General features: G+C 35.5%; 7 protein-coding genes across 13 annotated transcripts; 3 read left to right on the top strand and 4 right to left on the bottom strand.

The window, feature by feature from the left end:
- The first annotated feature begins 2762 nt into the window (after window positions 1-2762).
- On the top strand, window positions 2763-4173 carry LOC108450568 (protein SMALL AUXIN UP-REGULATED RNA 54). Its single transcript, XM_017748249.2, has one exon. The coding sequence runs from the start codon at window positions 3455-3457 to the stop codon at window positions 3830-3832; it is 378 nt and encodes a 125-aa protein (XP_017603738.1). The 5' UTR covers window positions 2763-3454; the 3' UTR covers window positions 3833-4173.
- Window positions 4174-4269: 96 nt separating this feature from the next.
- Window positions 4270-6876, bottom strand: LOC108451693 (thylakoid lumenal 15.0 kDa protein 2, chloroplastic). The gene is made up of 6 exons (XM_017749352.2): window positions 6594-6876; window positions 6300-6403; window positions 5145-5235; window positions 4916-4984; window positions 4723-4832; window positions 4270-4610 (listed from the first exon to the last, which is right to left on the bottom strand). The coding sequence occupies exons 1-6, from the start codon at window positions 6778-6780 to the stop codon at window positions 4518-4520; spliced, it is 654 nt and encodes a 217-aa protein (XP_017604841.2). The 5' UTR covers window positions 6781-6876; the 3' UTR covers window positions 4270-4517.
- Window positions 6877-8081: 1205 nt separating this feature from the next.
- On the bottom strand, window positions 8082-9812 carry LOC108453542 (uncharacterized). The gene is made up of 3 exons (XM_017751696.1): window positions 9547-9812; window positions 8459-8537; window positions 8082-8336 (listed from the first exon to the last, which is right to left on the bottom strand). The coding sequence occupies exons 1-3, from the start codon at window positions 9696-9698 to the stop codon at window positions 8268-8270; spliced, it is 300 nt and encodes a 99-aa protein (XP_017607185.1). The 5' UTR covers window positions 9699-9812; the 3' UTR covers window positions 8082-8267.
- Window positions 9813-9876: 64 nt separating this feature from the next.
- Window positions 9877-11734, top strand: LOC108453541 (transcription initiation factor TFIID subunit 8). Its single transcript, XM_017751695.2, has 2 exons — window positions 9877-10179; window positions 10304-11734. The coding sequence occupies exon 2, from the start codon at window positions 10491-10493 to the stop codon at window positions 11601-11603; it is 1113 nt and encodes a 370-aa protein (XP_017607184.1). The 5' UTR covers window positions 9877-10179; window positions 10304-10490; the 3' UTR covers window positions 11604-11734.
- Window positions 11735-11910: 176 nt separating this feature from the next.
- Window positions 11911-15216, bottom strand: LOC108450702 (uncharacterized). The gene is made up of 9 exons (XM_017748439.2): window positions 15066-15216; window positions 14878-14982; window positions 14658-14778; window positions 14003-14128; window positions 13823-13876; window positions 12916-12953; window positions 12619-12729; window positions 12376-12430; window positions 11911-12235 (listed from the first exon to the last, which is right to left on the bottom strand). The coding sequence occupies exons 2-9, from the start codon at window positions 14971-14973 to the stop codon at window positions 12219-12221; spliced, it is 618 nt and encodes a 205-aa protein (XP_017603928.1). The 5' UTR covers window positions 14974-14982; window positions 15066-15216; the 3' UTR covers window positions 11911-12218.
- Window positions 15217-17084: 1868 nt separating this feature from the next.
- On the bottom strand, window positions 17085-19036 carry LOC108450591 (membrane magnesium transporter). The gene is made up of 4 exons (XM_017748280.2): window positions 18831-19036; window positions 18694-18746; window positions 18507-18607; window positions 17085-17417 (listed from the first exon to the last, which is right to left on the bottom strand). Exons 1-4 carry the CDS (start codon window positions 18901-18903, stop codon window positions 17324-17326), a joined length of 321 nt encoding a protein of 106 aa, XP_017603769.1. The 5' UTR covers window positions 18904-19036; the 3' UTR covers window positions 17085-17323.
- Window positions 19037-19131: 95 nt separating this feature from the next.
- On the top strand, window positions 19132-24842 carry LOC108450419 (uncharacterized). 7 transcript variants are annotated; one of them, XM_017748035.2, is made up of 14 exons: window positions 19132-19271; window positions 19347-19495; window positions 19583-19629; window positions 20096-20366; window positions 20699-21042; window positions 21135-21420; window positions 21850-21917; window positions 22497-22748; window positions 23078-23153; window positions 23363-23439; window positions 23522-23571; window positions 23657-23780; window positions 23907-24005; window positions 24363-24842. In XM_017748035.2, the coding sequence occupies exons 2-14, from the start codon at window positions 19354-19356 to the stop codon at window positions 24591-24593; spliced, it is 2067 nt and encodes a 688-aa protein (XP_017603524.1). In that variant the 5' UTR covers window positions 19132-19271; window positions 19347-19353; the 3' UTR covers window positions 24594-24842. The 7 variants fall into 7 exon arrangements, 6 of the variants coding, with proteins under 6 accessions (XP_017603524.1, XP_017603525.1, XP_017603527.1 ...); XM_017748036.2 differs by having other exon boundaries at window positions 23696-23780; XM_017748038.2 differs by having other exon boundaries at window positions 23942-24005; window positions 24363-24502.
- Window positions 24843-24960: the final 118 nt, after the last annotated feature.

A 24960-nucleotide genomic window follows, 5' to 3' on the forward strand; every position in this document is an offset into this window, starting at 1 on the left:
AAAATGCTAAACATTACAGTTTTTTCTTACTAAAGTGAAAATGATGTGTGAAATGCAATTGTCCCTTGTGAGAAAATGCATCTAGTATGGTACGAGGAAGAAGCCTGAAAGAGATGGCGCAACTGCACAGGCCTCCAAAGCTGGCATTCTTATCCAGTTACATCCTCTTATCCGTAGTTGCGCTTGAAATCTAAGTGCCTGCAGATTTCAGTAGATGCATGGAGGGCCTACTAGTTGATAGGAGAAAAAGAATCACCTGCGGATTGGCCCTATCCTCTTTCTCATTGTATAACTCTATGAATCGGATCATGCATGCATGCATGCTATAAAACAAACACTGAGAGAATTGCAGAAATAATAATCAAACACCTTTAACCAGGCCCCATTCGGTCATTTCTACGTATAGGCAAACAAGTGCTAATTAGAGTCCTTTATTAACAATCCATGTTAAAGAGGGAATATAAACTAAGATAATCAAACCGTATATGTTAATGGCCTATATCAATCAATTTATGGTTAACTTCCGTTAAGTTACACCATCTGTTAAGTATCAGTTTTCCACATCAAGCAAAGGGTCTTATCATCGAGAAATGCTAATTTGTTCTCACTTTATCTGCAATATCCTGTGGAAAGATAAGGCAAAATCAAGGAAAAGCTTTGAACAGGAATATAGATTTTGAGAACAGTATAATGCTGTGTCTGTTGATGCATTTAGGCTGTAATTGGCTCCACAGCATTACTTAGACATTTCAATCATCTATATGCAAAAACAATATAAATACCCTCCAAGTCTGGCATTAAGGAGCATAGATTTCAAAAAAAACTCAAAAGTTCAGTGAGAAGTTGTTAATCAAGAAAATGGCAGAAAACAGAAGAGGATTAATGATGTTCAGGCCTTTCTTTAAAAAATTGCGAAAGGGATTCTCGAGTTCAGCATACAGTGCATCTCCGGCGCTCAACCATTCCAAATTCAATGAAGACATGAGTGTTGGTAAAGCCGTGCCAGGTGATGTTAACGAAGGATTTTTTACTGTTTTTACAGTGAAGGGAAAATAAACACAGAGGTTTGTTATTGAATTACACCACTTAACAAACCCTGAATTTCTAAGTCTAATGGATCAAGCTCGGGAAGAATATGGATTCCAGCAGAAAGGGGCTCTTTCTCTCCCTTGTCGACCTAATGAACTGCAGGAGATTCTACAACACAGCAAAGGAAGCAACAATGCTCGCACTGAAAGTTGGGGATACATGTAAAGCTAACATACTAGAAAGCTAGCTACTAGGAAAACAAATAAAAAGATTTCTGTAAACTTTTTCGAGTTCTTGTACGAATCAACATGTCTTCATTTGTATATTTTAACTAATACTATCCCCTTAACGTTTTTGAAAAGTTGGTACTTACTTGCTTAGGATATCACATGAAGCCCTCAGTCCTTTGCCTTACCTTCAACCAGAATTTGTGTTTTTTTATTAAAGAATGAGCAAAAGAGTTTTAATGAGTGTAATCATTTTCGACCGATTTTACGATTCCCAAGCCGAGGATTATGTTAAGAAATTCCACTTCACACCAGCTGTAACCTCACCTACTTGAATACTACAATAAATGAACTTGAGGAAATGCAGAAAAATGGTGCTTGTGAGAAATCTTAAAGTATGCATAGTAGTGAAAGGAAACACATGATTAGATTGCCTTCAAAATAGTTGGGAAAAAATCATTTGGCAATGAAAAGTAGCCAGCTGCAGTTTTCAATGCTTGCTTGCTATTTTCTAGACTGAAATATTGTAAGGTTACTGAGTGAGTTTTGCAGAAAACCTTGGAATATCATTAAGAAAAGACCATGGATGCTCAGCCATTGTCATTTCAAAGCTATAAACCAGACGCTACTGTTATACGGTCCCATGAACTCGTTAATTTCATCTATCTGTTTCCCCACCGTCAGACAAAACAACCGTACACAGTAGTACAACACGGTAAAAGTTTCCACTTATATGTATTATTTGTGATGGATTCTCTTGACTTCGTTCAAATCTTGACTATCGTTGGAAAACAGATCCACTCGTTTGTCGGTTCCAACAAAATATCCAAGTATATATCATCATTTGCTTTGAAAATTGCAAATATCGAGGAAAGGTATAATCACTTGGTTTACAAATATGGGTAACTTTTGCTTTTCTCAGCAACAACATTATGAAGACAAAATCAATTGTTAATGCCAGACAACTTGATGTTTAAACGGATCATTAAGTAAGAATAAATACATACTTAGTGGCACCATGATTTCTGCTCTGCTGCCTCCCCCATGCCTGCATCTTGAGTCACTTTAATGCTTGGGACCAACTCTTATGACTTTGATTGCAATGATAGTCTAATGGTAGCTATTGGAATCACCTATGGAAATCTTAATGCGCTCAAATTTACGGTCGTCCTTTTAAGTTTGTTGAAGTCAATAGAAAATAGATAACAGCCACCGGCTGACACCCGTTTGATTGTTTTAAATTTAAATGGAATATTTAAACTGGTTTTCTTATATATAGTTTTTGTGGTAATGAGATTTGTTAAAATGGATTGTAATAAATCTTCAATCGTTTATGTAATAAAAATATTGTAGGTTGGTCCGTCGTAGATTCCTGCCTGCATTTAGAAAACAGACTTAAACAGGCATGATCTACTATAGGCAAGGTGGCATTCTATTCTTTTCGTTACCTAACAGCTAAAAAGAAACCCTTTAACCGACAATTAGTAATGGGGGTTAGAACAAAAGCTATTTTCTTTTGGTTTAGAACAACCTTTTTTGTACTTATGTCTGCGTAAACATGACAAACATGAGTTTGAACTTTATCCAGTTCAATTTAATTATAAAAAGAAATTAATTCAAAGTCTCAAAACTCATATTTAAAAAGGTAAAATTCAATTAAAAAATATACAAATGACTTGAATGTAAATCTACTATCAACCATATATGAAATATCTGACCGAACCCAAATTCATCTCACCTGTAATGTGCTCAAATGACAGGTGTAAGTCAGATTCATTCATTCGCATGTTTTGTAAAGGACGGACGACTTTCCCTTTAGATTTTACGGTGAAATAGTATGATTCGATTTCGATTTTGACATAACCTACGGCATGGTGAACACAACTCAACCAGTCCAGCGAGGCAGAGACACTGTGGCAAACATCAAAACAATTGCATAGATGTACTGTATACCGCGTTTCAAAAGAGCCCACCGGTCTACGAGAAAGCATGGAAATTAAATATATGGAGTATCGAAGATGGCATTAAATGATAAGTTTGGCTCCAACCATATGAAAATGGCCCCCATAATGTCTCCCAGAAATTTCACATTGGCTTCCATTTCCTTCAACTCCCCAGTATAAATGCCTTAGGATCTACCAATCAATCACAAAACCAAACACTAAAGTATTTCCAAGAGTTATCCAGCGTGCCTGAAAATGCAGCAGAACTGGGAACAACGTCATACAGGGCTTGTAATAATTAGGCTTTTGATGAAAAAGCTAAAGAGTTTTCTCTCAGGGTTACCGTCAAGGGGCCGCGATGGAAATAACATTGAGTATGATGAGGATGTTGATGAAACAAAGATACCAAAAGATGTGAAGGAAGGACATTTTGCAGTAATTGCAGTCAAAGGTGGAAAATCAAAGAGGTTTATCTTGGAGCTGAGTTACCTGAGGAATCCAGCGTTTTTAAGGCTATTAGAGCAAGCTAAAGAGGAATATGGATTCCAACAAATGGGAGCTCTAACTGTCCCTTGTCAACCTGAAGAGTTACAGATCATCTTAGAAGACAAAATAAAGAAAACTAGTCTCTAGGTGTAGTTCCATTATATTGTTTTCTGACAGGATGATTAAGCTAATGTTATTCCTTTTTTTCCCCTATTAGTTCAATGCTCCTGCATGTAAAATTCCATAGTGTTTACGACTTCTGCAGAAACAGAAGCATACACCAGAGTGTCGATGTATGTATGTATGCATGCATGCATGTATCTTCACAATGTCATTCTTATGAGATACAAATATTCCGAGGAGGATTCTTAGATCAGCAGTTGATGTCTTTTTTTGCTTGTCTTAGTAACTGCTGCTTCAAAATGCAGATATAATAAATACAATATGTGACCGGGAAATGCGTCGTCCCCTATCCCTGTTTTCTTAAAGTGTCTGCAGTTCATCCTTTGAGATTGTTAAATATACATCCAAGAAGTTTAAGGATCCTTAAATGAGGACAATACATCATGAGTTTCTAACATGGATTATTTATTGTTTTCTAAATCTCTAATGCTACTCAAATCTGCAGCATTGTTTCATTTCTTCAATTCAAATTGACAAACATTATATGAGTAGTAGATCATCCGAAGAATAAGTAAAAAAATCATTTACAACTTGGTTTCTACTAGTACATAATATCAACCTATACAAAGAGCTGCAGATGATCTATTTATCAAACGGGATGAAAACGAAAACATAAGGAATTGATCATGCTTGTAATACTAATATAGTGCTATTTTACCTCGGAACAATTATTTGGCCCCACAGGTTCTCTTAAGCAATTGGATATTGCCATGACGGCAGCTTCAATAGATGCATCTTCCCCCTGTTTCAGCCAAAATAACTCAGAAATTACTTTTCAGGGAAAAAATCATGCATAAACTGAACATTTTCGTACACAAACTGTGATTTATACATGGATGATAGAACAAGTTTACCTTTTCTTTCCAGTAAAACATATTTCCATATTTCCCTGCCAAACGGCTCCAAAAGCTTCGGGGAATGTCTAAGTCAACAGAATCCCCAACATTGAAATTCAATATATTGCCTGGTCCAAAATCCATCCATAATTAGAAATTTTCCATCCACCATATTAGAGTTTAAAGACAATGCCGTAGTCAAATTCTTTACCAAAGGTGGGATCAGCAACAAAAACTATAGTTCGATCATCTACTTGCCAAAAGTCTTTGATTGCCAACCCTGTAGCAATTTGAGAAGTTTTAAGTAATTTTGAACTTTGCTTACAGCTTCAAAGAGTTAAATCAAATAGAATAAACATAAGTTTTAAAGAGAAAATCTAATTATAAGAAAACACACACACAGTGAGATCAATGACACATAAACTATATATTACTCATACCTGGTGTGTCAGGGTAATTTTGTGCTAATACTCTCAACTTAAAGCCGGTATCCTTTTCGATATCACTGATCTCCTGAATGAGTCTTTTCTCCTGAGGTTTAACAGTCTGGTGTCAGTATTAATCTTCCGTTTGTAAAAGGCAGTAGCATTATTTATCTATTAATTATATTTGCTTCTTCCAACAAGAGTTTGGCTTACTATCCAGAAGACAAGATGAAATGAATGTTTTTGTTCCTCGAGCTTCCTTGAAAATAGCAATTGTAGTTTTAACTCTATCGCTTTTCCTCAATAAGAGCACAGAAGATAAACAATAACATTTCAAAAAAGTGGACAGCATGCTCAAAAAGTTTTTTTTCCCATTTTACGGTACCTTAGCAAACATGAGTATGAGAGAGCTAAAACTAGAGAGAATGAGGATCAAAAGTACGGATCTAAGCATGCAATTTGATATAATTATTGGTCAATTAACATGTAAGGGCCTTATGTACTCAATCACTATGAAATATGTCATGTAAAAACTAAAGTTGTTCATCTTGCAAAACAAGCAAGTTAAAGGAAGAAATCATTAAAAAAACACATTTAATGTTGGAACATTTTCAAAATAATGTCACATGACTTGTATGTGATTGTCAAATGTTACAAGTCTTTAACAAGACATATTTAAAAATTCATGTCTATACAAACATATATCTATTTGGACGGTTATGTCTATAAGAAGATATATCTATTTGGCCAGTTATGTCTATATGAAAGACATCTATGCGGAGGGCAATGTTTATAAAGTATATATATTTGCTTATAAATAGAACTCCTCTTACGTTTGGAAGACACAAAGAGCTCAACCAAGATTGAATAACTATTCCATAAATGGAACAAAACCAAGGAAGCCCTTTAAGTTTTGTATCACCAAACCAGATAACTTTAATTTTACGCTGATGAATGCTAGGTGGATGGATTTCATCAATGAAAAACATAGTGAATCACTGAACTCCATTGCACTATGGAGGTTTATAAAAGTAACTATGTGACATTCGTTATATGCCTTGAAGGCTTGAAGAGTTTAATAGTTTCTCATTAGTTTCAACGTTTACCAATATTCCATATCCAAACATTTTGTCCCACGAAGAAGTAAAAAATAATTGAAAGAAACCAAACCTGGCCATCAGAGAGAAAGCCTGCTACATCAATCACTGGAGTGAACTCTCTAGGAAGCAATTCCGGCTTGTTAACCCCGACTTTTGCCTCCGCGAACCCAACCCCTAAAATGTTGGCGTGATAAGCCCCATTTTGCTTGACAAAAATAATAAGCCAAAACATCACAGCATTGGGAACTTGTATAATGTAATGATGTGACTAATTCTAAAGTAAACAAAGTGGTGCTCAAGACCGTAAGCAATATTACTAAGAAAGCAGCATAACCAGCATTCATTACAAGTTAATTAGACTTGCCTGCTGCAGATAATGTAAGAGCAAGAGCACCAGAGAAGACCCAGTTCAAGGACTTGACTCTAAAATGTGCGACCCATTTTCTGAAAGTGGTTGGCAGAGACAGACGTGAAGAAGCTCTGATGGGCACTGATAAAGTAGGAAATGAGGTTGTTCTGAAACACGGAGATGAATATTGAATAAACGCCATTGCCTGTTTTCAAGAGGAGAGGGGGGTTCTTTTTCCTTTGGCTTCTGTTCCTAGATAGGATTTAAACAACTTCCTTTAAAAGTTCTTGGCAAAGAACGTCTCCAAGTGGTCGATTACGTGTCAAGCTTATAAAGTAAACTCTGTGACATGGGAGTGTTCCTTAATTTTTATTCAATTTGAGATTAATCATTGAATTCTAGAGCTAAAAATCGAATCAGTGGTGGAATCAATTAATTTAATTCATTTCTTTAGGAATCTAATAATAATTAAATAATTGAATAAAATTATAAATTTATTTGACCATTAATTTTAATTTTATTGATTTTGAATGAATCCTTTAATTTCAATCATATTTAAGTTCAATTATATTCTAATGAATTCTCAATTCAGCCAATTCTACTTATTTATAAACATGAAAGAATCGAGTTAACCAAATTCTTGTTTCACTTGAAAAATAGAAATTTCAATCTTATATTCTTACTGCTACCAGTTTGATTACTCATTAATAACGTAACAAGATTATCCCATTGCAGGCTCAAAATTTTCCACCCAGATGTTTGTATCATTCACTATTTTTATTTCATTGACAACTTTCGAAGGACCGGTTGCAACAGTTAGTTACTAGCCTAGATCAACAGCGATCCATTGAAATTGAAAGGGTTAATCCATTTTTTTTCCACAATCATTCCCACATTAGGATCTAATTTTTTTTTGTTCAATTTAATCTTTAAGTTGGTAAAATTAATTTCCTAAACTTAATAATTATTCCCACATTAGACCTAAATTCTTTTTTAAACTTTTTTCTAACTTCAAACACAATAAAAAAAATTAGAACCCCAATATAAAAATAATTGTCAAATACAAAAATTAACTTGAACCAAAAAATTATTTAAATCCCAATATAAGGACAATGATTAAACTTAGAGATTAACTTAAAAAAAAGTTCGGGCCCAATGTGAAAGTACAAGCCTCAAATTGTACATTTAACCCAGATTGAAACAGATATCAAGCCAAATGCAAATGATCCCATAACTAGCTCAACCTGATATGTTGAAGCCGGAATTTGCTTAAAACCCGGGAAGGCACAGGTTGTATTATCACCCAAACTTGCCTTAGCTTTTGAAAACAAGTCAATGGCAGCACAATCACTCACTAATGTTATCCAGGGATGTGCACAAATCTTTTTCAACTTACAACCTAGGACTCACCAACAATCTTCCCATCCTGTTTCCAATAGCATTAACGACTAGCAGATTTGCAGTACATTTCACTCAAAAGCATCATAAGAACCATGACAAAAATTGACAAAAGATCCTGTTATTACTTGAACCATATAACATTCACCATAATACGATAGGGTAGAGTTAAAACAGCATAATGAGTCGGGAAGAAGGGACAAAGCAATAAAGATAACATAAATTTTTAGGCAGGTAAAGTCCTCTTTGTCTGAACTACTTATCAAAGAGCATGCCTACATGAAAGAAACACTATGGGAAGTAGACAGGCCAGTTGAAATAATACGAGTCCCTGTGATCCTTGTCCATGTACTCATTCCACTGAAAAGAACAAAAGAGAAGGGTTTGTGAGAATGCTTTATGTCAACTTCGTATAAGGCATCTAGGACTTTGTATAGTACTTTTTAAGAAAGTTTGTCAACAAAAGATAACAGACAACGAACCTTAAATTTGTATGGTTGGTTCTTAGCCTTCGCTTTCTTCCAATGGTAATGTTCAAATATCATTGCTTTGTCATGCCAACTACAAATTGACATACTCCAAATTAATAAATAAAAAGCAACTCTGAAACATGCGATATCGAGGATGAAGAGGAACGTATAAATGAATGCTAGATTAGTATAATGCAGAATCTGACACCTATGAACAGCCCGTTTTCCAAATATGCAATGATTTCACTGAAGAAATACAATGCTGAGAGGCATACAGGTTGCTGTAGATAGATTAGAACATCAAATATTCATATTGGCTAAGACTAACAAGAACGTAAGCAAATTCTTAGCAAAAACTGAATCATTTGAATCCATATAAGGATACTTGATGAAATGGGTACGGACTCCGGTAAGCTACATCATTAACAAATCAAAATGTGTCTTGCATATGCCCTGAAGCAGACCAAAGTTACTGAGACAAAATCCAGGAATATTGCAGAGAAAAGTATGAGAAGCAACGAAGTAGACAAATTCCAGCATTATGAAATGGAATTCTTGCAAAACTGTCAATAAGCCAAACTTGTCTAACTCAATCTGGTGAGAAGAATGGCTATGAATTCCAAAAGGAACAGAAATATAAACAAAGGCAACTTGCTAAAAAAAGATGCTACCAACAAAGCAATAGAAATCTTCCACAATTGGAAGTTGTTCATTCGAAACCTGCTTAAAAAAGGGGATTGAGACTTCTAAAAGGAAGAAATGCTACAACCCAACCCCACTGCACTATTGCTATCCCAATCAAACCACACCATAAGATAAATGGAAACAATGAATTACCCTGTCTTGTGCCGTCCATAGATACATAATACACTCAATATATCAACTTTATAATATGGAATTTAACAAGGAAAAAATAGGAGAAAGATGAAACAAAACTAGGAGAGGAAATATATATTGACAGTACAACCTAATTCCCATAAACCCTACATGTAACGCATGAGGCAATTAAACACAGAAGTCACATAAACCCTATATATATAACTGGGAGAAAAGATGAAACAGAAGAATTTAAGGAGAGAAGTCGGTTGAACCAAAATTACTTGAATTGATTTGTGAGCTGCCACATGTAAGGGTTGAACCAAGTGAGTACAGAGAAAGCAGCCGACCCTATCCATATATTCACGAACCGGTCCGGGCCCGCATGGGGCACCCCCGGGTCACCTCTATATGCATTCCCAAAGTACTTCTCCATTTCCGAAGCTTCACTCTTTTCTTCTCCTCTCTCACAACCACAAGCCAAGCTCTTATCTTTGCCAGGTTTAATGAAAAACCATTCTTATAGTAAGACGATATAGTTTTGGGCTAGCCTTATAGGCCCAAAAACAAAGCGAGTATAATGTTAATACTCGTTTACCTGAGAAGTCTAAATAATAAACCCAAAGCACACTTTCCCTGCATCCACCCCTCTCACTCTCACCGCTCTCGAATTTCGATTTTGCTTGATCCGCACCTTTTTAGGGTCTTAGAAGGATTTTTTTTTTCAGTTTCGTAAATTTTCCCTCCATTTTCCTTGACCCTTTATTGGAAGCTGTTAATACCTCTAGGAAAGTTAAAAGTATTTCTTAGGGTTTTGTTTCGGGTTGGGTGGCTTTAAAATTAGGCTCTGCTTCTTTAGTTCAGCTGAAGTTGTTCATCATTACAGATTTTTTTTTTTTGAATTTCTTGGATGACTGGTAAGCTTCCGAATCTTTTTTATCCTCAATTTTGATTTTGTAGACGTAAAAGCTTAGACTTTATCTAGGGTTTCTTCGGATCAGCTGTAATTTTTTGGTTATATTTTTTTTGGGGAATATATAGGGAAAAAAAGATTCTGGGTCTGTTTTTCTTCGGGTTTTTTTTCTCATTGATCGGACTTTTCCAATTAACAAGATAAGAGGGTGATGGCGAGTATTTATGAGCAATTAGGTGGGGATTAATGGGATGAAAGAAAATATAATGAGAATTTTGAGGAAAATGGTGTAAAATTTGATATGAGGTTTTGAACATGAGCCATGGAGATGTGAAAAGTACAAGAGACACAATAAAGAGTGAAAACCAGCAGAGGTTGTCGCCGGGAAGACTGAAAGCTGATGAATTTGGAAGAGCGGTTTCAAAGATTGCGGTGGCACAGATATGCGAGAGTGTAGGTTTTCAGGGATTTAAAGAGTCTGCTTTGGAGGCTCTTACTGATATCTTAGTTTGTTACCTTTGTGACTTAGGAAGAAATGCAAGTTTTCATTCTAATTTAGCTGGCAGGACGGAATGCAATCTGTTTGATATAACTCGGGCTTTAGAAGAGTGGGAAGCTTCACATGGATTTCCGAGTGCTTCCGATATTGGGCATTGTCTTTTAGGCTCTGGCACAGTTAGGGAAATAATTCGGTTTGTGGGTTCGGAAGAGGAAACCCCATTTGCTCAGCCAGTGCCGAAGTTTCCAATTGTTAGAAATAGGAAGTTGATTCCAAGTTTTGAGCATATGAATGAAAAGCCTCCGGGCAAGCATATCCCAACTTGGTTGCCAGCTTTCCCTGATCCACACACTTATATTCATACACCCATGTGGAATGAGAGGGCATCGGATCCTTGTGCTGATAAGATTGAGCAAGCAAGGCAGCGGAGAAAGGCCGAGAAGGCTTTGCTGCAGTTGCAACAGAGGCTGGTATGTAATGGTTCTTCTGGAACTTCAGCTTCCTTGGCCACGGATGCCGAAAAGGAAAAAGTACAAGGGGGTGAAAGTAATCCTTTTCTTGCTGCCCCACTGCAACCAGGAGAGAAAGATGTTTCGCTGGTTGTTTCCCCAGCTAAGCTTACTGATGAAGCAAGGAAGGGTGATCATGTTTCCATGCTAGAGGCATTTGCTCCTGCCATTGAAGCAATGAAAGGGGGGCCATCAGATGGTGGAAAACTGCACCTTCCCGAAAAGAGGGCTGCTGTTCATTTCAAGTTTAGAACCGGCAAGAAAATCTTGGGTGAGCCGCTAGATTTGGGCTTGCAGAAGAAAGGTGAGAGGGGGACAACAGCTTTTTTACGTAATGAGGAGAGGGACGATAAGAAAAGGAGAGCTGAGTTTATTCTCAGACAAACCACGGAATTTCCGATGGAACTTAATCAGTCTTAAAATTGTATTTTAGGTTTTCCTTATAGGAACCTCATAAATATTGAAAAATGTCACATTCATGATAATCTATCAAATTCATGGATTATTTATTAGATGTTCAATTTGAAAATTTTAAAATATTTTAAATTCAACCTCATTACAATATTTTCTTTCTTTTTTTTTTTTTTGTTAAATGGCGCTATCAAATGAGATTTTTTTATTTCAAAATATTACATCAATAAATTTAATTTAATAAATTTAAGAAAATAATTTTAGTTGTGCTAACAATTGAATTTGGATTTTAAATTTAATAAGTACAGGTATTAAATTCTTTAAAAAAAAAAAAAAAACTAAATGTCAAATATATGAAGAGTACAAAAGATAATTTAACAATATATATAGTCAATTTGGAGTTTGCTCTTTACCATGCGTTCCATGTATCTAATGTGCTGTTATGGTGAAATATACAAGGTAACTAAACATGTTACGAAAGCATGGTATATTTATTTTGAACTAATACTAGTGTACCGCACTGCGCGATGCAGGTACTATGGCGGGCGACCATCATGTCACCAGCAGGCACCTTGTCTTGATTGAGTGAACTTCAAAAAGTCCACCATTCCAATTGAAGAGCAACTAATATATAGGTTCATCTGTAACAGTTAAAGGGAAAAAAAAAAAACTCAAATATTCTATTCCCATACATACTGAAAAGTTAAACATTTATCGATCTGTAACAATTAGACGCAGATTCAGTTGCAAATAGTAAGCAGATGAAAAAGAAAATGCATACCATCATGGTTATCTTCTATGTTATAATCATCTTCATCATCATCGAAATGTTCATTCTGCAAAGTTGTAAACATTATTAGGAACACAATTTGAAACAAAATTCCAAATAGATTATACATTTATGGTGGGTTCTTTAAAGGGCTCCTTAAACTCTAAAGGGAATAACAGATGCTGGTATCATGTGAATTAATACTAAGCAACATTTGGATTCAAAAGTGTTTAGCATCTCAAGCTTTACGCTAACCTCATTATAATCTCCATCATCGCTGTATGATTCGTCAGACTGTGCTCCCTGTTCTTCATCTGAATTTTCTTCTTCTCCATCACCTTTCTCCTTTCCTTCTTTGTCTCCATCCTGGCAAGTAAACAATGAGTCTATTAAGGCCAAAAAGCATCCATTATGAAAGAGACTGGAAAAAGAACACCAACAAAGCAGAGATTTTATCAAGTTCCAACAGGTTTTCCTTTTTTTAAAAAAAAAAAAAAGCTGCTAATTCAAGTCCAAAGCATACGCTTAATGAGCTATGGTAGGAAATTTTACCTTTTCAAATTTCTCAAACACATCCAATTTCTCCAGGCCTGTTCACAAATAGGAATCATGAAAACCAGAATAGGTTATTTAAACTGTTAAACTGAGATTTGAAAGATGTTGATACTCTTCTTAAGCCATTAAGTAGAAAACATCATTATGACAGGGAAGGTTGGAACCAAGGCTAGGTTGCTCGACTCGGAGGTTTTAAGTTCAAGTTGGAGCAAAACAACATACTTCTATTTTTACTTTGAAAGAATGATAACCTAAACGATAGTGAAAAGTTGCACATGTTGGAATTCGAACACCAAACTTGTTGGATGCCATCTTCTAAGGATGATGATAAATCGATTGTGTTAAGCTTTGGGTCCAAAACAATTAAGTTTTCCTACTTGGAAACAATCATTCCGTCACAGAGGTCCAGCTACTCTGAGATAATTTCAAACAAATCAAATATTCCAAAATCATCACAGGAGTGTAGGGAAGTATGATTGCTGAGCCCATTAAATCTGTTACTTTGACTCTTCATTTTTTTCTAAAGTGCCCAAATCCAACATGAGGATGAAGATATGATGCTCCAAAGACCTATACATGAAAATCTTGGAAAGAAATGAACCTATGTGTCTAACAGATACCCTAATCTGACACCTACACCCCAGTCCGAGTAACATAGCATTAAACCACCTCTCTATAGTGGCATGATAAGCAGCTAGCTTAATGACTATAGAAGCACTTTCTAGACTGGTAATGCCCATATATCATATACATGTAGAAGGTTGAGAGTTTCTTCATGGTACACAAAGTCAAAAAATTATGTCGATTAGAGGAATCCATTCACTGTCTATTACTCCAAGCAATAAATATATAATATGAAATACAGGAAAACAATGAAGAATAAAGACATGCTTCCGTTTCAAACCTGAGTCTAGATTCCATCGCATTCTTTTGGCACTTCGCTGCGCTCTCTTTGAATCTGAAATTCCAATGTTCGATTGTAACCAAACCAGCAAAGGGAAAGATGAAAGCTCTCAAGTACAATATATAAAAATATATCATTACAATCAGGTAAATATTTCCATAAGTTGTTTCAGTTGCAAACCTCCAATCAATTCTTTAGGAAAATTATGAGATTGGAGTTGTAGAACCTGGTTAAGGCTATCCCGTTTTGAGGTGTTCTTTGGCTTCCCCCAGTCAGAAAATCTTTCAATATCCATACTCTGGCTTTCTAACATAACATTTAGGGAAATATCAAAACAGGTATAATATAACCAGCATAACATATGAATTTGCAAGAAGAATATCAGCATGCAGCTGGAAAATGGGAAAAGTTAACAACAATAAGTATAAGATTGCATCTAAGAAAATTGGCTGACACACTTGTAGACATGCGGCATGCAATTTAATGACAAAAAAAAGAAAAAAAAAAAAAGGAAATTCCAACGAGTTTATACCATACCATACCATAGAGTTCAACTGCTACAAATGCTTAGTTTGACAGTTTTGCTTTATGCACTTGAGCATTAACTTTCACACAACTGAAGGAAAAAACTTGTTTGTTTCTCAAGAAGCACCCTTTATAAGTTGTCTTCTCACATTTTCAAAGATTATTGATTTGAAGAAGCAAAAAAGGTTAAAATATTATTGATTAGGCGCAACAAGATCATTCACTTGAAGCAAAATATATGATGCAGTTACAACAATGAAATGCGTTAACCAATTCAAACTAAAAAAAAGCTACAATTTGAAACACTCACTCTTTGAAACATGTTCTTCAAGATAGTAAGGAGAGGCTTTCCAATAGTTTAGCAACCTTGAATTCCAAACGACTAAGGTTTTCTCTTCAGGCACAGCTTTTACATCAGGTAGTTCAATATCCTGCAAATCCCCCAAAATAAGGCGACATAATCTTCAACCATTGTGTATAGTTTACAACAGAACCCATGCCTGGAAAACAAGTAGTTGAACATCACTTACAGGGAAAAGCACAAAGGGTTCTGGCGGTACGTACCCACCAAAGCCACGCCCACCAAATCCCCTTCCCCGCCCTCGTCCTCGTCCCCTAAAAGACATATCTATCCACTACACACCCAAAAATTGTAGTAATCAGTTCAGACTGAAACATGTATCAGAGATTCAAAGGAAAGATGGCATGACTGAGTAACCTGCGACAGTTTGTTGTTGATGTGAGGGAGCCGCTTGAGGGGAGGAGGCAGTTCCAAGTTGATTTTAGAAGACGATCGCTTATAAGAAGCCCATCACATAGTTCCGGGCTTCAGAACTGTACAAATAACGATGATGGACTCAAAACATTTTCTTTTGGTTTAAATCTGTCAAAACTCCTTATATGCTTTTATAATTTAAAATATAGTCCTTATACTTCAATTTTGTGACATTGAGTCCTCTGAATTTATTTATTTAATTTTTTTTGTCCAATTTTACTATTATTAAAAGGTTTAATCCACAAATTGGTGCCTAAATTATACCCTTTTTCCTAAATTGACACCTCCTTTAGTCCAACTATTACTCAAACCATTAAATCTATTTAAAAAATAGCTTAACTCACAAATCAGTATCTAAATTATATCATTTTTTCCAAGTTGATACCTAAACTTCATTTTTTATCATAAATGGTATCTAAATTATTTTTTTATCATTCACTTTACACTGTTATATCAGTTAAAAAAATTCAACAAATCATAAACCGCCACGTCATATAACTAACAAAATAAACTTTTGGGTAGCGTGGATCCTTGATTTTCCATCCATGCTTCATCTTGCTTTACAAAGATGACCAGAGCACCCTTTTTGAGTGGAACGATATTCCTGTTCTTCTACATTTAGTAACTTGATAAATGGCGAGTATCCTAGATATCTGAGTGCACCAAAGAACTTTAGCTCACCCATTCTCGAGCACAACTGAGAAATTCCCCTTTTCTAAAGGGTCCTGAATTTTCAACACATTGTATTGCTTATACCATTTTTGGTTTGCAACATAAAATCGGAGAGAAAACTGCTCTTCAGTTGCTTCATTGCACACTCTTATATGCATTCTGCTATTCTTTGTACTGTTGTCAATTGAGCTTGTCTGCCTCTCCCTTAAAATGTGAACCCTAGGATTGCATTGATTATTTATTTATAACGGAAGTACACATCGTTTTAGTTAAATTTGCAGAGTTTCAGTTTTAAGCATTATTGCATTCTTCTATTCTTTGTACTCTTGTCGATTGAGCTTGTCTGCCTCTCCCTTAAAATGTGAACCCTAGGATTGCATTGATTATTTATTTATACTGAAGTACACATCTTATTGCATTCTGCTATTCTTTGTACTCTTGTCAATTGAGCTTGTCTGCCTCTCCCTTAAAATGTGAACCCTAGGATTGCATTGATTATTTATTTATACGGAAGTACACATCGTTTTAGTTAAATTTGCAGAGTTTCAGTTTCAAGCATTATTGCATTCACATGTGAACAACATATCTTCGAGTTCAGAATTTATTTTGCAACTCTTGCTCAAGAATTTCGCATGGAGTTGGTGGTCAACTTGATACTTCTCGAGCAACAGATCAATCCGAAACTCTATTATTGCACCAGATGATGATACGTTTTGCACTTTTGCAGAGCTTTGTCTTTGACAAGTCTACCAATCGATGCCGATGCTGCCACGTCTGTTTCTTTAGTACACAAAACGTCACCCCCGATTCTGGGTTGCAGAGGAAAATTGTTTGTACCAGATTCATGACGTTGGATTCAATATCGTGCATCAAATGTGCATGCATGGTTAAATTGTCCACAACAGCCCACGATTCATGATTCAAACCATAAGACAATAGAATGGAAAAGAATACACAAACCCCAAGGATCCACACATAAGAGAATTATGGACCCCAGAAGAAATTTTCAGTTTGTGTTCAGTCGATCTTGCATATCTGGATAACATTGTAACTATCTAAAAGGTAGACGATAAGATAGGCTCAATCCTTTTACTAAAAGATTACTAAGAGGACTGTGTTGAAGTCAATTGCAATTCAACAACAAACCATCAGTAATGAACAAAAGGATTAAAATTTTATTATAGCTGGAGTTTTAGAATTACTACCCACTTTGGATTGGATATAATTGGAAATTCAAGAATTTGCTCTGTGCCAAACATGAAACAGGTTAGGACTACAGACAGAAGAAAATGTAAAGAAGAATAATATATTGAATTGCTGGCCTGGTTCAGTATGTCAGGCAAAGTAACATAAAAGTAAACAAGAAAGCCAAAATCCAAATTCTAGCAAGTAATGAAAGGTTAAAAAACACTATCACTTCAGAAAACAATCGACAATGACCTAAGACATAGGCTCTCTACTCTTACGTTCAACAGACCTGCCAACAGTGCTAATCTCCTTAATCAAAGGACTATGAAGCTTCTTTGATCTTAATGCTTCAGCTTCATATCAGTTTCTGAAGGAAGTGCTTTCGCTCTGTGATTGAAGATCATAAAGTCCAAGTTTGCTGATAAAGAAACAATCCTGCATTCCAGATTATACTTTTCGATATCAGAGCGCCATATAATAATAGTACAACAATAAAGCAACAGTAGTAATTCTAAAATTTTCACTTTCCTACGAACACAATTTGAGTTATGCATCACATATTGAAGTTTCACAAGCACACCTTTTTATGGAAAGCATCACGTCGAAGAGCTACCAAAATTGAAAAGAATAATCAGCCAGTATGCATGAGCATGTGGCTGAGAGGTTCATGAGAGCAATTACATTATAGCTATTAATTTAGCAAAGCACAGTAATGTGTTTATTACCATAGAAGTTTGCAGTGCTTGTTTGCTATATTAATGATTAGTCAAAACCAATTTGGCCGGATTCTCATTGAGTTCATTATTCAAAAGATATAGCTGATTGTGGATCTACTTGGGAGTGTAGAGGAAAATTCCTCAAGAGGATATACTCAAAGATTAAACACACTAAGACCTTCTATGGCATATTGGTCTGTGTGAAAACTGGTGAAGATTCACACCTGTGATTACCTACTAACATTCAATTCAAAATCACTAGGTGCAAATGTTAGATTACGCACAGCAAATTGATAAAGGTAGTTTATGAAATACAATCACACCATCATATGTGGGGCACACAGCTTATTTCAACTAGACAAGATGCTAAAAGGCAGTCCGAACATGATCATGATTCCTAAGACATCAATATCAACTTCATTTACTACGCTACCCAGACTAAAACGCCAGATAAAGGTATATTCAACACATACATGCCCAATCTTCTAAGTTCTATTCACATTTTTGTCAAGCCCCAACGGCTGTGTCTGAAGGAATATGTGTTGAACAAAAATGTTGCTAATATGTGTTGAACATAAATGTTGCTAATATCATAGATACTTCAGGGAAAAATGCAGAATCCAAGTAACATTTCTTAGGACCCAGAACTTTCCTTCTTCCCCACAAAGTTAATGAATGCAAACAGCAACAACTTTAGATAATCTGATCTGATCCCTAATGGAAAATAAATCCGCTGAACTCCACGTTTAACCAATAATTTATCTTTATAAACACTGAGAACAGAAACAAATATATAGTTTCTACATACCTATTCTCCTCAGAATCAGGATGTATGGAGAGAAAATTCCCGGGCACGGTTAGAGCAGCTGAAATACAGAAAACAAACCCTAGAAGCAACTCTAAAACCACCTGCACTTATCGCATCAATTTACTTACTTTAGATTTAAAGAACAAAATTTTCTTAACAAAATCAGATCTAACACAATCAAACTTACGTTCATGGGCGGACCAGAAAACTCCTCCTCCATAATCTTCAATAGCCCCCTATCTGGAAAACCCAATCAAAAAGAAAATTTAAAACTTTATCCATCAAATCAGATCAGAGATGAATATCAAGTTATCGGAATTTTACACTGAATTGTGGAATAAGCTGCGTGGAAGAGGAATAGAACCCCCAAAACGCCGACCATGAAACCTAATCCCATCGTTGACGGCGTCGATCCACAATTCACAACCTAAAAGCCAACGGAAAACACAATTTTTCTTTTTTGTACTTTATTTTACTATCCCCACTACACGGTCTACAGTGACAAAGGAACCACTTCAATATTAAAATCTTAGTTCTGAAGGAAACGGCGTCGTACTAGCCATGTTATATTATATTCTGAATTTTTTTTTTCTATAATTCTGAAAATTATTTGCTTTCTTTTATTAAACGCAGCATTTCATTAGCTACTCTTAAGACTTCTTATCTATGGTTGGTTGCTGAGAGAATGCAGTAAAACAAAGGAGGAAATTTCTGTCCTGAAAATTGCACTCAGTTGCTCTTGGCTTTCATTGAATCTAATTGCAGGTTTGTATCTTTAGACTTTACTTTTAGCAATTTTCCTTTCGTATTGTTCAACTCTTTTTCCTGTTGTTTTGGCAGGGAGAACATGAGTCCAGTTTTGAAGACAGTCCAGACAACTCTTTCATTAAACAAGTTGAGTTCCAGCAATTATCCTAGGAAAGAAAAGAAGTTGCTTCAACATGGGTCATGCTCTTTTCCAATAAATAACGTCCAATTATCTTTCCGAGGTATGTATTTTGAAAACTGAGACTAATGGTTCAAGCTTACTTCTTTTTCTTTCTTTCTTTGTTTTCACAAAGTTATTTTATTGCTAGGTGGTTTCGAGGTTGTAAGTAATGTTAACAGCTCACACAAAGAAAAGGTGCCTTGCTTCCTAGCCTTGCTTTGAGTGAATGTTTTTCTTTTTCTATGAATTACATAGGTATGGATGAGCATTGGTAGTTATGAACGAGCAGTGTTAGCATATTTTTTGAAGTTTAAGACAATTGCAAGCTGATTGTCTTATTAACCCTGTGTAGAATACGAAGATAACTCAAAGAAGCCAGAATATGTCTTCTCATTGATCATCTGAATGAATTCTCCATATGCATGACCTATGGAATGTCAACAACTTAATTCTGTAAAATGCTTAAAAGAAAAAAAATTTGGAAACAAACATTTTACAATGTAGGTTTATGGAATTGATTCTATGTTGTAGGGCTGGCTATTATAGCTGCATTTGTATGCCTTCTTGGCTAAATTAGCTTAAGCTGATTTAAGTTGGTGAAAACATTTTCCCCTTAAGGTGGCTGAGTTTAATTTTCTTTCCCAATTGGATTTTTACCCAGACTTGTCTCTATGATGAAGGAGAATTGGAGGCCTTGCCACACGTACAAACTCTTAGAGAGTTTCCTCGAGAGGAGCTTGTTGCAAAAGTTGTTATGGTGAGATTTGATTCTACCATTTTGCTTGGAGAAAAACTGGATTTGAGTTCTCAGTCTGCTTCGAAAGCACTGTACACCATTAAGTACTTACACGAATGTGGGGCTAAAGTAATTCTCATGAGTGAATGGAGTAGGAAAATCAATCCCAAACTTCTTGATGCACAAGCTGTTGCAGGTATTTTAAGCCATTCCATCTTTTAGTTTAAGCTCTTGATGGTTCTCGTTTTCAGCAGAGAAGCTTTTACTGGTGACCATTAACAGTTAGAAGTTAGAACCTAAACTTATTGTGTTAACATTCGGAATACTGGCATATAGTGGAGGAGCCATCTCAAAATGAAAGTACAACATTTCATCAACCTTGTCTGGAATTCATTTATGCCTATAAATAAAAGATATTGGTCCGTACAGATATTAAATAATGAGGCACAATTGACTCTTTATCCAGCCTTAAACCCATTAGTTTAAGGATTGCTCTGCGGTTAATATATTATTGTATCTACATTTCAGATATCTTGTCATCTGTTCTCCAGCTCAAAGTTATTGCTTTAAGATGCATTTCTTGCAAATCACCACTGAGGAGGGAAGACCTGCAGAAAGCAGACATCTTTTTGCTTGAGAATCTTTCTGAATATAAAGAGGAAGTTGCCAACTGTTCAAAGTTTGCTGAACTTTTATCATCAGAAGTTGATATTCTTGTTAATGACTCATTTTGTCAGTCTCATAAAGTTCTCGCATCAACAGTTGGTGTTGCTCGTTTTTGCTATGCCTCTATGGCTGGTTTTTCCTTTGAAGAAAACCTTCATCAGCTAAAGAAGATTGCAAAAACTAAGAAAAAACCATATGTCGCAGTTGTATGGTTTTTTTTTTTCCTAGTAATTCTAGGAAAATGTTTCTATTTATTTTTGTTCTTCAATTGTCAGTAACTTGCTATGACTTGATGCAGATTGGAGGAGGCAATCTCAAGCGCAACGCAGCGGCTTTACAATTTTTAGCATCTAGATGTGATGCATTGGTCTTTGTTGGACAAATGTCCTTTCAGATAATGCGTGCTTTAGGACACAGTATTCCTACTAATCTGGTGGAACGTGATGCCCATAAAGCCGCTTTAGACATTGTTCAGTTTGCACATGATAAGAACGTTCTCATGTCATATCCCAAAGATTTTTGGTGCACAAATCAGCATCTTCCTACGGAATTGGAAGTTTTTCCTGCTCATGGAGTTTCAGCTAGTAAAATTGCATCCATTCTTATATAATTGTGTTTATTGTTTTTCCTTTTGCTTTTCGTTTTTGGTTCCTCTTTTCTATGTAAACTATGATGCAATGATCTTTTTTTCCGTTTTCTGAAAAAGCTATCTTTTAAATACATTCTTAGCCCAAAATTTGAAATTAAGTACCAAATGATTGGCTGTACAGTTTACAATGTAGTAGCCATATTTTTTAACCATTTCTCCTTCATCTTATTCAGCTTTCCATTGGAAATGAATATGCTGCTATCCTGCATTTATGGTTCATATACTTTTTGCAAGTACGTTAGACTATAGCAAACTAGATATATGGTTGAGCTATTCCATTTAAATTTCTAATTCTATAATAAAAATATATATAGATAATGGTTTTTCTCTTTTAAAGTACTCATACAGAAAATTTTCTGTTTAGGTTGGCTACCTGTTGATCTTGGACCTAGGTCATTGGAAGAAATATATTCTTTGGTAACAAACTCCAAGGTAAGTGGAAATGGATATCGTAGTACTATGACAAAGGCTTGTTACTTTAGGTTGAGCATAGGTCCTCCTTCATGTGAAATTGTTCTGTAGCATCCTTAGTTAGTTGAGGATCTATTAAATGATCAACTTGCAAGAACATCACTGATTTTTGGCATTCAATACTTTGACATTCATAATTTTAGAAAATTTAGGGCACATTGGTGTGATTGGCTACCTAGTTACATATGCGACATGATCTGGTAGACAAATCAATCACTTTATATTACTGGTTGAGCTGCAAAGTATGTCAAACGGTATATTTGACAACCTTAATTTGATGTTAAGTTCAATGGTGACTATTAATGTTTTTATCAACCATTGAAATTATTGTTTAATTGATTTGCATTTATGCAGTAAAGCAAGCATGTATGAAGAAATTATCAATACCTATTATTTTAAAAGAAAAAAAAAACCATACGTGGCTGTATCATTTTTGTCTTTCGAGCTTTCTTTGTGTCAACCATTTTCGATTAGCTCAATGCTAATTCTGGTGATTCTCATGGTCTGACTTACCTGATGCATTTGCTCAACATATTACAGAAGATTATATGGATTGGTCCAGTGAAATTCAGTTCCTCCAAACCTTGCACAGTTGGAACTTCTAAATTGGCTCAGATGCTTTGCAAACAGAGTCAATGTGAATGTGAGATAACAATTGTTGGGAGTACAGCATGTGAAGTAATAAAAAATGAATCAAACTCTTTATCTTCTTTCAATGTGCTAGAAAATGCTTCAGTTGTATGGGAGTTTCTCAAAGAACAAAAGCTGCCTGGTGTCATGTCCTTAGATAGAGTACGCCAACTGCATCTATGTTCAACTTTTACTTCGCATTACTGTCATATTGTTATTTAAAGTACATTTTTTTAGATTTTTGCATCATATCCTAGAGTAATACTTGTACTTTTTGCTTTTCACTCCAAAGACCGTGGAGAAATGTGCTTGACTTGTATGATAAATACTAAAGGTAGCCTCATTGAAATTTCTTTGTCTTCCAGAACTGATTCCTTATTTCATCTTGCATAAAATGCTAAGGATTGTTCTTAATGGTTTTAGTTTTGCAATTCAAAGATCCAAGAGTTACAGATTTTTGAGTCTGCTTAAAGTGGATGCTATCTGTGCAGGCATACCCATTTGAGATTGACTGGAGTGTGGCCTATCATGATGCATCCCAACCTTTGGTTGTTGATATTGGAAGCGGTACTTATCATGTTTCCTTAAACAAATTATTCCTGTTATAGTCCCAAAAGAAAAAGCAAAAGCAAATAATGCCTTATTGATAATGATCTATATTTATTTACTACTTCACACAATATGTAGTTTAATGGCACACTTAGTTGAATGATTCTGTTCCTTGAGCCTTTTTTCCTCTTTATAATCAATTCTTGCATCTGGGTTATCTATGGCAGGCAATGGACTCTTTATCATGGGAATGGCCCAAAACAGGAAGGATCTGAATTTTCTTGGTTTGGAGATTAATGGAAAGGTCTGTTTTATTGTTTTCTTGGTTTTGAGATTATTATTTCACCTTTCAGTTGGTCTATCTTTATAGTGTACTAGTTTCGCAGCTTGTAAGACGTTGTCTGGATTCTGTTCATCAATCTGGCATAAGAAACGCGTAAGAGCTCTTGCAATTATTATGAAAAAGATGTATTGTGATAAAGACTAATTGAAGAATTATATCAATTTTGACCTGACTTCAGTTCAGAATCATCACCATGTTGCTTCGGTCATATGTGTAGATACTTTATTGGTTCAAATGCAACAACGACATTCCGTTCCATTGTCTTCAGTTACCCAGGAGAATTGGTTCTTGTTTCAGTTCAGGTAGACAACAATGGTCACTGAGTTCAAGTTGTGATATTCTCTTTCTTTTTGGAAATGCAAAATAGGCTTTGTTCCTCTCCATTATGCAAATATTGAACTTTAAGCATACTTACTTTTTCCATTTAGTGTCCAAACCCGGATTTTAACAAACCAGAAAATAGGTGGAGCATGCTGCAAAGGTCGTTAATTGAAGCAGTGGCCGATCTTCTTGCATCTAAGGGGAAGGTAACATAATTTTGTTGCAATACATGAGCCCCTGAGGTTCCATCATGTGCATCACAAGTTCTAATATTCCTCCACTTCTTTGATGAAATTATCACCAACAACAAGATTAATTCAGAATTGAAAATACTATTTGCAGTTGATCGGATGTGTTTTCCTTTGTGTTCTTTTATGCCATTGTTGATTACAACATAACGGATGGTAGTTATATCTTACATTGGCCTTAAATGGAACATCTGAAATTGCAGTGATTTGATAATAATCAAATGATAATAAATGTGATTTACAAAAGGCCATGCTGAGTTGCAACTAAGCCAACAATGAGTCATATAGTTGGTTTATTGGTTATTTTATTCTCAGGTCTTTCTGCAATCTGATGTCGAAGCAGTTGCTATGAGAATGAAAGAACAGTTTCTGCAGTACGGAAAGGGCAAACTTCATCTTTCGCATGATCAATACAATATAAGAATCAATGGAAATGCATGGCTCGAGGAGAACCCATTTGGCATTCATTCGGACTGGGAGCAACATGTTATAGATAGAGGCGCTCCTATGTACAGATTAATGCTTTCCAAATCAACTGGCTCTTGAATAAGTTATTGGGCATTTGCTGGTTTTAGGACATTGTTCGTAGCTGAACTATCCACATCTTGCTTGAAGATCATCTGTAGCATAACTCGGTGCTGGTACAAACACAGTCTACCCTTTCTTGGTAAAGAAACAGAAGAAGATGAAGAACATCTGTATATTCAATCAATCAAAGAATACATGGCACACTGTATTTATAATACTCAACGTTAACAACTAACTAACAGCTAACTGAATAACTGTTTACAATAACCAACGTTAACTGATATTAACTACTAACTTCAACTGTTTTCATTCCTAATATGCCCCCATCATCTTGACTCTTGCTGAACGGTCAACCTTTTGGAACCACCTTAAGACAAGTTCTGAA

This window comes from Gossypium arboreum, chromosome 9 (genome assembly GCF_025698485.1).
Source record: "Gossypium arboreum isolate Shixiya-1 chromosome 9, ASM2569848v2, whole genome shotgun sequence".
NCBI classification, from domain to species: domain Eukaryota; kingdom Viridiplantae; phylum Streptophyta; class Magnoliopsida; order Malvales; family Malvaceae; genus Gossypium; species Gossypium arboreum.